This window comes from Ochotona princeps, chromosome 11 (genome assembly GCF_030435755.1).
Source record: "Ochotona princeps isolate mOchPri1 chromosome 11, mOchPri1.hap1, whole genome shotgun sequence".
Taxonomy (NCBI): Eukaryota; Metazoa; Chordata; class Mammalia; order Lagomorpha; family Ochotonidae; genus Ochotona; species Ochotona princeps.
The window spans coordinates 24,476,941-24,492,768 of NC_080842.1; the positions used below are offsets into that span (position 1 = coordinate 24,476,941).

Here is a 15,828-nt window from a genome sequence, read left to right on the forward strand (position 1 = left end):
TGAAGTTCTTTTCTCCGAGTCTTGAGCCCCTTCGGTCATCCCCAGGGGTTGGAATCAGTGCCTTTGAGATGCTTCATGCTGACGCTTTGGACCTCCTTCTGTGAATTGCACATGTTCCTAGTGGCATCTAGAAGGGCGAATCCTTCCCAGGAGAGAGGGCCGGGGCTTTGAAGAAAGAGCATCATTCCATTTGGGTGTCAGACAGGTTGGCTTGCGGGGGGAGGTGTGGAGTGCCCCATGGGTCCAGGTGAGGTGTGGGCAAGGGTGTGCAGCAGGGATCCTGGGAGAGGCTCCTGGCGCATCTTCTGGGATGGCCTGCGGAGGGGCTTTCCTGAGCACTGAACAGTCCACCTGGCTGCGGGTGAGCCAGCTGCAGCCAGCACCCCCGGGCTTGGTATTGAACCAGTGACTTAACAGGTTTTAGCACTTATCCTTTGTTTTTCCTGACGCACAGGTCAGAAATTTGCTAATGTCCTTGGATGTATGCCTTCAGCCATATTATCACATCTGTCCTTTGTTGCACTATTTGTTTTTAAATGTACTCTTTGGCTCCTGGCTCTTTTTTGGGGGTCTTAAATTCATGTTTTGCTTTATGCCGTGAATGTCATCCTCAGAAGATCTACTAGAGTAATTTCACATCACGGATGCACCTCCTGGATCGGTCTGAAGGAGTGTGATCCCAGGCAGCTTTCCCTCACACTGCTGTGCCTCCTGCAGGGCTGTTTGTGCATAGCCCACTTCCCTAGCAGCCGGCCGTTCTCGGGGATGCCAGAGGTGGAGGTGGCCAGGCCAAGGGCGGCAAGCCTCAATTGCTTGTCTCCCAAGATACCACATTGTCTCAGGAGACCTGTGGTCTGGTCACCCTCCCCGGGAGAGCTGAGACAGCTGCCGGAGGTGAGCCTCCCCGCGGGCCTGCTGATGGGTCTGGAGGATGGAGGTGCTGAGCACGGCAGCCATCAGGTGTTGGGCAGGTGCTGTTTGTGTGTGGTTCTGGGCTCTCAACTGCTCTTCACCCATTCCAGCTCCTAGCCAGCACTTTGTCCTCTCTGATTACTCCCCTGGAGGCCGGTGGGGTAAAGGGTTATTTCAGTTTTACCTGTTTTTGCGGTGTTTCCTGTCTGTGGTTCTGCAGAGTTGACATCAAGCAGGACCAGCCCACCTTGCAATAACTCCACTGTGTCCTTATGGGCTGTGCCTGCCTTATCATTGTCTAGTTTGTAATATATAGAGCTGGTCTGATGTTAAAACTTGTTTTGTTAACACAGCCCAGACCATCTTGCTCCCCAAATGCCCACAATCCAGGAATCTCCCACCTGGTGGGCAGGAGGCGGTTACTTGAGCTACTACTGCTGCTGCCAAGGGCCTGGGTAGCAGGGAGTCAGAAATTGGGTCAGGGCCAAATGGCCACCTTAAGCATAGTAGGAAATGACTCAGAAGAGGGATGGATGCCTTGAACATCCCTAAGTGGAAAACCCAAGGTCTAAAGTGCCCTCAGATCTGAAACTGAGCACTGACAGGAAGCCACAGTTCATTTTCTTTTGCTGAGATATGCTTCCTGTAGTAAGTCTGAGAAAGTGCTACAACTTACCATCTTAGATAATAAAATGGTATATGCCAAATTGGTATACACTAAACCAGACTTTGGTTTAGTGTTATTAACATACACTATTTCAAAATCCATTTCAAAAATCCTTCATATCTAGTTTCAAAAATCCTTCATATCTAGTTTCAAAAATCCTTCATATCTAGTTTCATTTTTTAACTCCTTTGCAGAGAAAGAATAGAATCTAAAATCTGTAAAGAAGCCATCAATAAATTTCATTTGAATATTAAAGAAGAACTCGTCAAAATGGTAAGTTCACTGACAAATTTCTTGGCTTATTTCCCAGCTTCTCCTGAGGCAGCACGCTGTTAGGGAAAAGTTCACATTTTTTGGCACTGTGGTAGCGGTCATTAGCAAAAGGCCCAGCTGGGGTATTGAGGGACAGCCTAGGAGGAGGCTGAGAAGAGTGGCGGATAATGTTGCCCCAGAAGGCAGCCTACTCCTCGGCCAGCAGTGACATATGGACCCACCAAGGTCTAAGGAAGCCTATTGACATTCTAGAAGGCACATCCTTTTGTCCCCCAACTCCCCTCTACAGCTCTCAAATAAAAACAACCCCTCATGTCCCCTGGGCACGACTTGCCTGGCCCACTGTCTACCGGACCAGTGAACCTGCCCTAGAGTGCTCCAAGTAAAGCTTGTTTTAAGCTGAACTCTATTCTGTGTGGATCTCTGGTTCTGATCATGAACTCCAGCCTTACAATCAGCACTACCCATTTTTACATGTTGCTTTTATCAGATGTGAATTATGTGAAAGTAACAATTCTGGCATGTACACATGAATTTTTTCGTTTGTTGTGTAGCTTAAAGAAGCCCAAATGTGGAAGAATCTGAAAAGGAAGAATGCTAAGGTAAAAGACTTCAGGGATTTGGGTCATATATTAATCATACAGAAAACTAGCATAACAGAGTTAGGACTTGACTTTGGATTTTAACTTAGACTTCACAGTTTGTGGAAGAATTTTTAGATTTTATTTTACTTGAGAGTTAGGGAGAGAAAGGCACATCTTCAACCCTCTGATTCACTCTCCAAATGGCTGTAAAGCCAGAGTTGGACTGGTCCAAAGCCGGGAGCCAAGGACAACTCCTGGCTCTCCCACATGGGTACCCCAGTGGCCTAAGCACTTGGGTCATCCTCCATTGTGCTTTTCCCAGGCCATTGGCAAGGAGCTGAACTGGAAGTGCAACAGCTAGGACTAGACCAAGTTCCCACAAGACCCAGAATTTATCTTTCTAAGTTGGGCTTTTACTTGGTTCACTCCCCAAATGGTCTCAATGGCTGGAGCACAGCCAGTCTGAAGCCAGGAGTCTCTTCTGGGCCTCTCACACAGTGCAGGCTTTGAGCTATTCTCCACTGCTTTCCCAGACCACAAATGGGGAGGTGCACGGGAAGTGGAGTAGCCAGGACGTGAACTGGTGCCCACATAGGATGCCAATGCTTGGAGGTAGAGGATTAGACAGTTGAGCTATTGCACTGGCCCCTAATATTAAGTCTTTTAAAAAACATAATCCACAGTTGGTCTATAACTGGATATGAAAGTCTAAAATGATCATGTAAGTATTGAATGATGCATATTTATTGCTTTTGAAGATGTTTAAAAGTAAAACTTTTAGCGCATTCTCTCAGGAAAGAGAGTCTGGGAAAGATCCTGGGCTGGGAGTCACAGTCCTGATTCTGCTGTGTCTGAGAAGTGGGCCTGTTCTGCATGGAAGGACCTGAGGTCCCAGCACTAAACTGCCGAGTCCAGGAGCAGGGAGCCCTCTCCCTCCACATTTGCAACAGTAACGAACTAGAAAAGTACGCATTTTCCTCCCAGGGATTACAAGTCTTTTGTTCCCTTTAATCTTGTTGCAATTTTTACATTGTTTATAAGCAAATTGGAGCATTAAGGATGTCAAGCAATGTAATGATAAAATTTCCAATAGATCACAACTCTCCCCTACTCCAGTGTTTATCTGGTGCCCCAACATCACATCTGTGTAGCTAATGGGACCTGATAAGGATTAGCCCTCACCTTCCTTTCCATATCATACTGAAGTAGCTCTTTGCCCCATTACCCCCATTTTTTCAGGGTTCCCATTTTTTTTTCTGTTCAACACATATCCATAGTGGTAGATACTGCCTGCTTGCCCAGGTGGCCCCACAGCTTCACGATGCCAAGGCTTGGGTCTGTGTTGTTGACCCCCGTGTAGTATCTGACACAGTCTACATGGTAATACTCAAACATGTACAAAATTAATTATTCTATCACTTAGGTGATTTCTGATATCGAAAAGAAAAGGCAGCGGTTGATCGAAGTCCAGGATGAAGTGCTTCGGTAAGGTAGTATGTCTGTTTCAAGACTTAACCTACAAGGATGTCAGTATGGTGGGGTGTTGGGGGGAGTAATACCTATTGGCTTGCCACATGGAAATGCCAGGTTACCTGTGTGTCTGGATGCTCAGTGAAGGCAGGTTACACTCCCTCAGCACTCAACCTTCCAACACATCTCTCTGCTCTGGCCTGAGCAGCAGCCTAACTAATGGACAGACCAGAATTTGACTGCCTGGGTTTGAAGCCAGACCATGCTTCTGACTGCCTGGGCAGTAACTCATCCTCGGTTGTGTATGGGCGTAACACTAAAACAGTTCGCAGGTTGTCATGGGAGATGTCCCATTGTGAGTGGTGTATACAGTAAGTGCTGTGTAAACGTTAACAGGTTTTGTGCTATTGAAACACAGACCTAGGGTGCCACTTTGTGTGAATCCACATGCCCAGAGGTTGGTCCAGGAGAGGGAGCCAGGGTTGGCCAGCCAGGGCAGTTCCTTTGGTCTGGTTGAGAAGACCGGAAGCTTCAAGTAAAGCAGTGTCAGATGCATGCTCTGCTCTGGAGTGTGAGATGGTTTGAGAAAAGTGTTGCTATCAGATAATTAGTATAAGTACTAAGTGTTAAAGAGACTGTCACAGAAGTTTGAGAGAAATTGGTTGTCTAGTCTGTTGGTTTTCCAAATTTAGACTCTATCATGGGCCCACACTTAATTAAAGCTTTCCTTGGCTCATGCCAAAATAAGTGAAGCTTAGAGAAACCTTTGTGTGACAGAGTGCTTTCCTGGATGTTTTATAAATTCACCCTTTACTTGTCGCCATCATCTGGTGAAGCATGCTATTTTCACTGTGTAATAAAGCATTGTTGTACTTCAGTGAGAGGTTACTCAGACACGTCCTTAAGATGGAGGACTTTAGTTCCTTTTCTGATATTAGAAGTTGACGTATATTTTGACATGGCAAGTGTGGTATGTTATTGTTTTAACTTCATACTGGGAAAACCGGGCGCAGGGAGGAACTGTACCAGGAGTCTAGGATCTGTGAGTGTAGCGCTGCCAGCTCCACAGTGAGGTTTCCAAAATGCTGCATTTGCTTTCCAACATCAGAGAGTTGGCTTTCTGTATTTGGCAAAATGAAAATGGGCCGCCTTGCCTCGTTTCTGTTGTCCATTAAATCCACATCATCTCTCTAGAGGTCAAAAACCTTAACCACTGAAAAAGGAAGCAGTTGGCCCATGGCCATGCAGTTTCCATAAAATCACCGAAGGGGAAAGGAGAGCCTTTTGCCCAGTTTCCTTGTTGAACGGTGACCTCTGCCCCCGACTGAGGCCCGAATATGTTAGAACTACTGGTTGCGAACATAGCCTTGGCTAAGACTTGAATGAACATTACTGGCCTTTATGGTCTTTATGTTTTAATTATTATAATTTGAAAGGGTGAAGAGCTTCTGTGCACTGGTTCGTTCCCCAAATGTAATAACCAAGGCACGGACCAGGCAGAATCTGGCAACTCCTGTGGGTGACAGGACAAGTACTTGAGGCAGCCCCTGCTACCTCGCAGGGTGGGTGAGCAGGGCACTGGGATGCAGCTGTCCTAACCAGTGACTTACCTGCACTTTTTTTAAATTGAACCCTAGAAGCTTTCATGCATCTGTAATGTCAGAACTGAAGGACAAATGAAACCAAGTAAATCTACCTGCCTTGCCATGTTGTTTATCCTTTACTCAGTGCACTTAACTTTTTCCCTAGGCTAGAACCGCAGCTGAAACAGCTACAGACAAAATACGATGAACTTAAGGAGAGAAAGGCTTCCCTTAGGGATGCAGCAAATTTCTTGACTAATTTAAAACAGCTTTATCAAGACTATTCAGATGTCCAAGAGAAAGAACCAAACATAAAGGAAACGGTAAGTTTGATTTTACTTTGCACTATGCTTCAAGCGGGCACCTCTGTGTGCTACTGCTCCAGAACTGTAAGGGAAAAAAGCATTGTAGAGGCAACATTAGCCCAAAACAACACCATTGCCAATCAGAATATTCTGTCACCATATTTTTAGTTACTTATTGTAGGATATAGAAGTAGAGAAAAATCAAGAATTACTGATTTCTTGAAGGTATATATACTTCAGAGACGTGCACGGCCCATTTTCTTTTTTCATGGTAAGTTTTTTATCTGAAAAATAAGCATTATCTAAGTGGTGGTAGTAGGTGCAGTTTTTACAAAAACTGCATACGTTTAGTGAGACAAACTGTGGTGTCAAATTTTGCAATTGCTTCTGGATTTTTACTGCATACTCCAGTCTGAGGTGGGCACCATAGCATTTAATTTGTCCCCCAAAATGTACACATTTGTATCCTAATTTTAAAAAAGTGATAAGCTACATTTTATATAAAGATTTATTTATTTTTATTGGAAAGTCAGATATACAGAGAGGAGGAGATACAGAGAGGAAGATCTTCCATCTGATGATTCACTCTCCAAGTGACCGCAACGGCTGGTGCTGCGCCGATCTGAAGCTAGGAGCCAGGAACCTCCTCCAGATCTCCCACACGGTGCAGGGTCCCAAGGCACTGGGCCGTCCTCAACTGCTTTCCCAGGCCACAAGCAGGGAACTGGATGGGAAGTGGAGCTGCCGGGATTAGAACTGGCGCCCACATGGGATCCTGGCGCGTTCAGGGTGAGGACTTTAGCCGCTAGGCCACGCCGCCGTGCCCAACACATTTGTTTTTTACATTCAACACTGGAGTAATTTTCCTGAACTCAAGGTTTGTTTAAATATTAAAGCTTATCAGGTGGAGCTGGTTACTAAATTTGGAAAATAGCAATCACTTCAACACTGACACTCGGTGACTGCACCTTGTTCACAGCACAGCTCTCAGGAATGTACTGTTCTTGCATGCCCTCTTTGGACCTCTACAAAGCAGAAATGACGGTTGCTGCAAGACAGTATGCTGTTCGGGTGTGTCTCTCTTTCCTAAACTCAATCCATAGTCCCAGATGTGAGCTATGCACCTGCTGCCTGAGAGCGAGTACTTACTGTCTTAGTTCAGCTCTCAATTTGGTACATTGACGGTTCTCATAATGCTAGGGAAAAAAAAGTACTGTTATATATTAGCTGTCTACTTCTCAGCCTTAGATACAGTTTGTTCCTAAGTTTAAAGTCACAAATTAAGTCATTTGGAAAATTTGTTGGATCATTCCAGAGATGGATTTAGGAGATTTTCCCTATGCATTATTAAAAGCCTATTGTCTCATTCCATTGATACTTGCAGTAAAAGTAAGCCTAATTTAAAATTGACATGAGATCAAGCAAGTTCCAACTTTTTTTTTTCATAATTCAGACACCACTGTTCTGGGATGAGAACAGTAAAGCCCTACAGCCTTCTATGAATTATATCCTAGGGGAACGGATTAATCTGAAGGGTCTAAGTTTAAAAGTAAAAGTAGTTAGGGCCCGGCGGCATGGCCTAGCAGCTGAAGTCCTCGCCTTGAATGCGCCAGGATCCCATATGGGCGCCGGTTCTAATCCCGGCAGCTCCACTTCCCATTCAGCTCCCTGCTTGTGGCCTGGGAAAGCAGTCGAGGACGGCCCAATGCATTGGGACACTGCACCCATGTGGGAGACCCGGAAGAGGTTCCTGGTTCCTGGCATCGGATCGGCCCGTTGCGGCTCACTTGGGGAGTGAATCATCAGATGGAAGATCTTCCTCTCTGTCTCTCCTCTCAGTATAACTGACTTTGCATTAAAAATAAATAAATCTTTAAAAAAAAAAAAAAGTAAAAGTAGTTAATGGAAAGGTCTTTACATAGCATATTGTATGACCAACAGAAAGATATGATTATGAGGGTTTGAGATTAATCTGAGTTATTTTCTTTCAACAGTATAATTCTTCCAGCCTTCCAGCTATGTTATTTAAAGCAAGATCATTTCTGGGAGCTGAAAATCATTTGCAAAATATCAACCATCAATTAGAAAGGCTCCTGGACTTGGAGTGAAGATGACAGCTCTGGTGAAATGCCTGTGTAAAGATTGGTCTTACGCTACCTTCTAAGACTGTTACAAATCTTCTGGGGGAAAGGAGGCCTTGTCACCAGAATTTAGTATTTCTCTCATGACTAATGTTAAATGGCATCAGTTTGATGCCATAGTCTTTGCATACAATGTCCTCAGTAATTCTAAAATGTTGAAACCCCCTAAATCAGCCCCAGACAACAGATCTTAGGTATATAGCAGTTAATTTTCAATAAAACTAATTTACTTAAGTAGAAATAGAATATGTGGTTGATGGGAAAATAATAAGTTAAGGTTTGTTACAAAACTTACAGATATTTCGGCATATCAAAGAGGCTACTCCTGGAAAATTTCCATAACAATTTCATCCACTCCACTGCTGTAACTCTGAAGACTGCTCTCTGCAGCCTCAGCTAATTCAGCATCTTCAGTAGCTTCTAGAAAGTGAGCATCGTCCGCGTCATTGTCCCAGTCGATGTCGGAGGATGCACCTGCTGACAACTTACTAGGTGATGGTTTAAGATGACTCTGGGTTTCATTATTCCAAATTTCATCTGCTGTAAACTCTTCTTCCTTTAAAAATTTTCAGTGGGGAAAGTAGGAGTCAAGGCTAGTCATAATTCAGCATAGACTGAGCATATGATAAAATAACATTCAAAAATATTTTAATATTGTAAATATGTTGGAAAATAGAATTAATTTTGCAATTGGCAGATACTCTCAAATTACAAATTATCTGCAGTTCTGAGGCACTTAACTCCATCGAGGGCTAACTTAATTTTGAAGACAGTTTGCCAGCACTGCAGTCTATCTAAAGAACATGACTGAAACAGTTGTTACAAAGAGTTTTGGGACAGTTGCTAAAATATAACAATTATGTAAGGTGACAATACTACTGACAAGTTTCCTGGATTTAGTAATTTTACCAGTTATATAACTTCTCAGCTTAAGTTACTCTGAACAGATGCTTAAAAACAAATAGGTATATTTGTAGGAGAAAGCAACTGTTGGAGTCAGGAACTCTACCTCAGTTGCTAACAGTTTTGTAGGTTAGAAATTTTTATAAATCTTTTTCTATTGCATTGGTCATTGTAAACCAGTGAATAATACTGGCTAATAAAAAAAAAGTAATGGATAATTATTATCCCAGAGTACTTTCAACTTGGATGACTTAAAAACGCCATCCAAATAAGATTCCCAGAACCAAGCAAGGAGACACGTTCTTGCTCCTTTGGTTACTTCAGGTCGTTTTAACCTTAGGTTCTTTATGACAAGCCGCTACAAAGATTTCTACTAGTGCAAACATTTTTTTTGGATGTGCAGGTTTTAAAATGTCTCCTGAAAATCGGACAGAGAAAAAATACTGGAAAAATGGAAAGAGGACAGATACAGGCAATTCACAATAGAAGCATTAAGTTCAACTTAATATTTGCAGATCTTAGAGACTAAACAAAGTGTAATTTTGTCTTTATCAAACCAAAGAGCACAAACAGCAGTGTTGGTAAATAATGATGGAAGTCTAGTTTCCTGTAATTTCTGTGGAGGATAATGTGTCAATAGGTATTAAATAATGATTTTTTAAATTCTGTAGGCTTTCTTTGTACTTAGTTATGACATTAAATTCTGGGAAGAATCATGCAAAGACCTTTACATCTATTACCTCTGGTCAAATTATGAAAAGGGAAATTTTTCCTCTTTTTATGTGTTTTCTCCATGTGACTTATTTTTGCAAGAAAATGTTGATTTAATAATCTAATATTTAAAAAAAATTTAAAGGTATATGCAGTTCTAATTTTGGTAAAATTTTATTTGAAAGGCAGAGACAAAGATCTCCCATCTGCTAGTTTATTCTCCAAATGGCCATAACAGGAGCCTGGGATCCAATCCAGGTTTCTCACTTGGTTGCAGGAATCAAGAGCGGAAGTGGAGCAGCCAGGAAAAGAATTGGCACTATGATATGGAATGGGGTGCCTCAAACCACTGTGCCAATCTCCCACCCTAAAGATTGTTTTGCTTTGCAAATAAATCATCATACCAATCAAACTGGGACTAGCACACTGAGTTAAGCCACCATCTGCAACACTAGCATTTCATTAGGGCACTGGTTCATGTCCTGGCTGCTCTACTTCTGACCCAGCTCCCTGCTCACACACCTGGGAAGCCGAGTTCTGGGGACCCCGCACCCATGAAGGAGACCGGGAAGAAGCTCCCAGCACTGGCTATTGTAGCCATTTGGGAAGTATGAAAAAAATAAAAATCAGAAACCTTTAATGTTTGAGATTGGTCAAGTTGTACAATTCATTATGCAGTAAAAGAAAAAGAACGAGGTGCATATGCTATTAAACCTATACCAGGGTAAAAAAAAAAATTGCAATGTATTTTCAAGTAAAATGTTTAAAAGCTTAGTGGACACTGTTCATGATTTATACTATAATAGCAAGAATTAGTACTGATAGAAAGCTGTACTTACCTCTTTGAAAAGAAACAGAAGACGTACTTCATCAGGCAGTGGAAAACCTTAATCAGATAGTAAAACAATTTTTAGTATAAATGCTTCATTTTCACTTTATGGTAAATATAGATATTAGTAACTCACAGGCAGATTTGAAGTTTTCTGCTTTACATACGGGATCATGACATTTTTGATACCAAACTTCATTTTTCAGATCAACCAGAATCCTTTGTTTAAAAAAAGAAAAAAAATATTAATACCTAGACTAGATCAAAGACTAAATGGAATTCAAATGCTGCCTATAGAGTCAAGACTAAGACTTTAAAATTAAAATTTGAGTAGATACCCATCAAACAGAAGAAAACTGGTTGTATTTAAAGCATCACACAAAATGGACCTCAGGGAAAAAATGAAGAACCATCCTCCACCTGTATCCATCAGATAGGTTCAAAATGGAAAACACTACAAGGACAAACACATCCCCACCATAAATCAAGACTTCTGCTGCTCGCAACACTTGCATCTCAAATCAGAATGGTCAGTTTGAGTTCTGTTTGTCCAATCCAGCTTCCTGTTACAGTGCTTGGAAAGGCAGTGGGAGATGTTCCTTGGACTTGCACCCCTGTGACCCGTGAGGGGGACCAGGATGGAGTTCCTCGCCTCTGGCTTCAGCCTGGCCAGCGCAGCACCTGGGAATGAACCTGTGGTTGACAGATTAATGTTCCCTTCCCCCAAACTGCCCTTCCTCATACTCTGTCACTGTCTTTCAAATAAATCTTACAAAAATTCTTTGTAATTTATGGATTAAATAGCCACCCAAAAATGTTCAGTAAAGATACAGAAAATATGAATGCCACAATTGTGTTTGACCTAATAAGCATAGATGAAACAACTCTATTAAAACAAATATTAAATAAACTCTGGGCTAGCAAAATATGACTTAATTGTATGTTTTAATTCACAATACATTCTTTCACCTGAAATCAAATTTCAGAACTAAAAGATAGCTACTGGAAACCCTTAGTTTGAAAGTTAAAAACATGTCTGAATACACCCAAAGCTCAAATAAAACCAGAAATTTAGAAAATTTCTAGACCTGAATGACATTGAAAATATTATGTATTAAAATATATGAAATGCAGCCAAAGTGATCTTGAGAAGAAACTTTATAGTCTTCAAAACTTAGATTACAAAAGAAAAAAGGTGTAAGAAAAATGAAGCAACCCTGATTAAAAAATAAAAGGAAGCAATGGAGAGCAAACCCCAAAGGAAGAGGGACCAATGTAATGGCTTGATTGGCTAATCCTCTGCCTACAAGCACCAGCTACTAGGGTGCTTGTTCATATCCTGGCTGCTCCACTTCCCTACTTGTGGCCTGGGAAGGCAGTGGAGGACAGCCCAACGCCTTGGGCTCCTGCACCCATGTCAGAGAACTGGAAGAGGCCCCTGGCTTTGAATAGGAGCAGATGAGGCGATGTCTGTCTCTCTTCTCTAAATCTGCCTTTCCAATAAATTTTTTTAAAGCCAAAATAAGCCAATATTACAAATGTTACTGAATGCAGTATATAGCAAGAATATCATTGGCCAGTAACTTTGAAAATTATGACAAAAGACTAAGTGCCTAAGCAAATTTTAAAAGTAACAGCAAACCTAAATAATCCTATAAGAATCATTAAAACCAAAAACTTGTCAAATTTGATGAAAAAGTTCTTCCCACATCTCCCAGAAGACAAAGTGCCTAATATTCCATGTGCTAGGTGGAGGTGAGAATGGAGGGGAGGACCAGGCTATGTGCCCAGGCGTGGAAAAGGCAGGCAGGTTGATCTAACCTGATCAACATTCCAGTGATAGACTTGCTAGTCAGTGCTGCAGACTACATACTGAAGTGCCCCAGGGACACTGTAGGAAACATACTGCAATCTTCGTTCCAATTTCAGTGTATGTGCTGCTGAAGCGAGCACACTTACAGGAAACATGCTAATACGTGACAGTTGGCAAACATTCTTAAAAAGTAAAACAAAACAAAACAAAAAAAAAAAGAGAAATCTTCCATTCACTGGTTCTCTCTCCCAACAGCCACAGCTGTTAAAGGTGAACCAGGCCCAAGCCAGGAGGCGGGGACTCCATGTGGGTCTTCCATGTGGATGGCAGGGGCCTAGGTATTTGTGCCATCTGCTGCTGCCTTCCCAGATGTTACTAACAAGGAACTGGAACGGACAATCTACCATGCGATACCAGCACAGCAAGCACGTGGTGGCTTAACGCACTGCTGCACAATGCCAGTTCCTGTTAAAGCTACCTGTTTGCTCTGCAGAGGCTTAACATGACATTGTACTTCATTGCATCTGATAATGTCCTATCCGTAGAACTGGGTTCTTTGTGGTGGTTATGAGAAAGTTCTACCAATATCAATGTGGAAAACAAATGAGGTGGGTTGGTGGTGTCCAGTCTGTGATCACACAAAACCAAAAAGAACATACATCCCCCACTGATAAGTCATAGCACTTAACATGAACAGCTATTTCCTCCTGATTTCTGAATATTCTTTTTCAAACATACTGTTAAAACAGACATTGATAGGCTGTATGAAAGTAACTTCATTATTAAAACTCTTGGATATTTCTTGTTGCTTTAGAGCAAGTGTAAAAAATTATTTAAGATACCAGGAACACCATAAACCATGAAAATTCATGAACTCTGGAGGGTCCTTATTTATACAGAATACCTTATAAAAGGTGTTTCTACCTTTAAAATGGCATATGGTAAATAAACCTTGAATCTAGGATTTTGAGATGTTTCCTGGAAATGTCACCCATGCTGTGTACCTCTAACACACAGATGTACAGTTTGCATTACACCACTGCTCCTGATGCCAACACCTGTATCAGAGTGCCAGTTCAAGTCTCAGCGTCTAATCCACTTCTGATCCAGTTCCCTGCTAATAAGCCTGGGAAGGCAGCAGAAGATAGGATGCCAGCATCACCAGGTGCAGCTCAATGTGCTGGGCACCACCACCAGCTCCTGAGAATTCCATTCAAAAGCAAAACAAACCCCAAAAAACTACTGAGTTAACAATATCAAGCACAGTACTGAATTTTCAGCAAATGCTCTGTGATTTTTCCATTTCCAGCATGCATGCTAAGAGTATCCACTTTGACTTTAAATATGAAATACAACAAATTAGCTATTGCAATTGATAGCTACCAGATTTCTGTTTTGGCCTCATTCTCTTATTTAAAATATGTCTAGCTTTACTGCAGCCTTTGTTCTGCTTCTTTTGCCAGAGCATCTGTAAGTTCTTTGAAAGAGGGCCTGACGTTTGCACCAAGCATCCAGGAACCTGAGACCCCTCCATTCACATGGTGTAGGCTGAGGAACCTGCAGCTCTGCAGCACTCAGAAGTGGCTGCTCCTCCCACTCCTACCTGCTCATTTCAGTGTAGAGTCCATAAGGGGCCTGGGACACACAGGATACAGTAGAGGAGGGACAGACCCTCTGTCACCGTCTCTCCCCATCTGATGCTTTCGCCCTAGTCCCCACCTCTTCTCGGGACAAGAGAATTTTATCAAATGGAGTACAAATAAAGCTGACATATATTCGAAGCAGTGTGGTATCTTTGAATATTAAAACCCCTAACCGAACTTAACTACAGTACAATTTTGTTAAAAAAGTTGTACACACTTAGACTAAAGAAACACAAGGCCTTGATAAACAATGTTACTCACATGATGTTATTGCTCTTGTGGGCTCTTCTAATATTTTCACACCAGCGATATTTGAAAATATCATAAACCAGCAATTCTTCTGAGGAAAAGTAGCTCCACCGTCTGATTCCTAAGATACACAGAATGTTTCTAAAGATATAATGACTCTGAATCACATAACAGTTATTAAAAATTGATATAAGCATTACCTCCTTTAATGTCATTTTTAGTCACCAAGGAAAGAACAAACCGATCGACTTCAGGGTAGGGTGAAGAGTGAAAACCTTCGAGGGTTTCTACTACAAAAGACAAAAGAATTATGTACAAATTATAACAGCTGAAAAGAAAGAGGTTAAAATTAAATTGCTGTTTAGTACACTTGCAAACTTTCACTTTTTTTTCTCTTTAGAGAATTCTCAGTTCACGGGTTCTTGTTACAGTATAAGGAAGTAGGTAAAACTAAAACTTCTCATTTAGCTCCAGTGTTAGTGAATTTTCATGGCAAAACAATTGAGGTTATTTTCACTGCTTCCTTCATTCTGACAAAGACAACCCCTCACATCCAAGTGCTTGATGTTGCAATGAACCAACCTCCTGGTGAACCAGAATGACTTCAGTGTCAGTTAAGGCCGCTCTGTGGTCATAAGGATTCATGACAAAAACAAGAGTACCCTGTAATTATGTCTAAACATTTTGCAAACCACAAAAATCACCAAGTGCCCCTCCACAGTGGCTAACCCAATAATGGACTTCTGTGGCTGTACATTTACTACAGCTTTAGTCTCCCCTCTAGGTGGCAGTTATTGAGGTAACTGTCACACTTGTCCCTGATAGTACCCAACATAAAACATGCCCAAGTTTCTGTGTATACTCCCACAGTCACCTAATCCAAGCCCTAATCCTCCCATTCTTTTTTTTTTTAAACACCTTTATTTGCTTTAAAAACATAAGACTTCTTGTACAATAAAGCATAAGCATGCTTCATCTACAAAGTCAGAATATCTTCCTCATGGAACACACAGGAAGAAAGGAAAAACACACACATGGCAAAGTAGTCACAGATTACCTCTAAAATAATTAAGACTTTCGGCCAGAAAAATTAATCTTTTGAAAACAAAAGTATAACAATAACAAAAAGCCATATTTCACACCTGGTACTAACAGTAAACATTCATAGTACAAAATTATCTGTTAAAATCAAATTCCTATATATTGACAGTATTAATATCATCAAAATACCCATCGTACTTAAAGCAATTTACAAGCTTATTGCAATCTCAAAATACCAAAGACATTTTTTCTCATATCTAGAACATTTTTTTTAACTATTTTTCGGATTGACATCATTTCATAACAGCCACATCAATAATCCTCCCATTCTAACAGCCTCTTAGCCGTCTCCATGGTTCTCTAGTGATTCCAGGACTCAAACACAGCTTGCTTGCTATGGATGTTCCCTGTGGTCTTAAGAGGGTACAAATTATATTTGTACCTAAAACTACTGAAATAATGTTTGATTAAAAATTCTTTTTTAAAAAGATTTATTTTTATTGGAAAGTCAGATTTACAGAGAGGAAGAGACAGAGGAAGATCTTATGTCTGATGATTCATTCCCCAAGTGACCACAAAGGCCAGAGCTGTGCTGATCCGAAGCCAGGAGCTTCATCCAGGTCTCCCACATGGGTGGCAGGGTCCCAAGGCTTTGGGTCGTCCTTGACCGCTTTCCCAGGCCACAAGCAGGGAGCTGGATGGGA

At 41.6% G+C, this 15,828-nt stretch overlaps 2 protein-coding genes across 6 annotated transcripts in view; one reads left to right on the forward strand and one right to left on the reverse strand.

Moving 5' to 3' along the window:
- CENPU (centromere protein U) overlaps window positions 1–8,168 on the forward strand; it is a 29,113-nt gene extending 20,945 nt beyond the window's left edge. For both annotated transcript variants that reach the window (XM_058669931.1, XM_058669932.1), the window contains exons 9-13: window positions 1,774–1,852; window positions 2,407–2,454; window positions 3,860–3,921; window positions 5,656–5,812; window positions 7,789–8,168. In XM_058669931.1, the coding sequence (XP_058525914.1) occupies window positions 1,774–1,852; window positions 2,407–2,454; window positions 3,860–3,921; window positions 5,656–5,812; window positions 7,789–7,902 (460 nt within the window). In that variant the 3' untranslated portion in view covers window positions 7,903–8,168. The remainder of the gene's footprint in view (window positions 1–1,773; window positions 1,853–2,406; window positions 2,455–3,859; window positions 3,922–5,655; window positions 5,813–7,788) is intronic.
- An 86-nt stretch (window positions 8,169–8,254) lies between these two features.
- The window catches only part of PRIMPOL (primase and DNA directed polymerase), a 102,854-nt gene continuing 95,280 nt past the window's right edge, over window positions 8,255–15,828 (reverse strand). For all 4 annotated transcript variants that reach the window (XM_058669934.1, XM_058669933.1, XM_004579259.2 and 1 more), the window contains 5 exons: window positions 14,284–14,373; window positions 14,096–14,204; window positions 10,515–10,597; window positions 10,389–10,435; window positions 8,255–8,491 (listed from right to left, as the gene is read on the reverse strand). In XM_058669934.1, coding sequence (XP_058525917.1) covers window positions 8,255–8,491; window positions 10,389–10,435; window positions 10,515–10,597; window positions 14,096–14,204; window positions 14,284–14,373 — 566 coding nt within the window. The remainder of the gene's footprint in view (window positions 8,492–10,388; window positions 10,436–10,514; window positions 10,598–14,095; window positions 14,205–14,283; window positions 14,374–15,828) is intronic.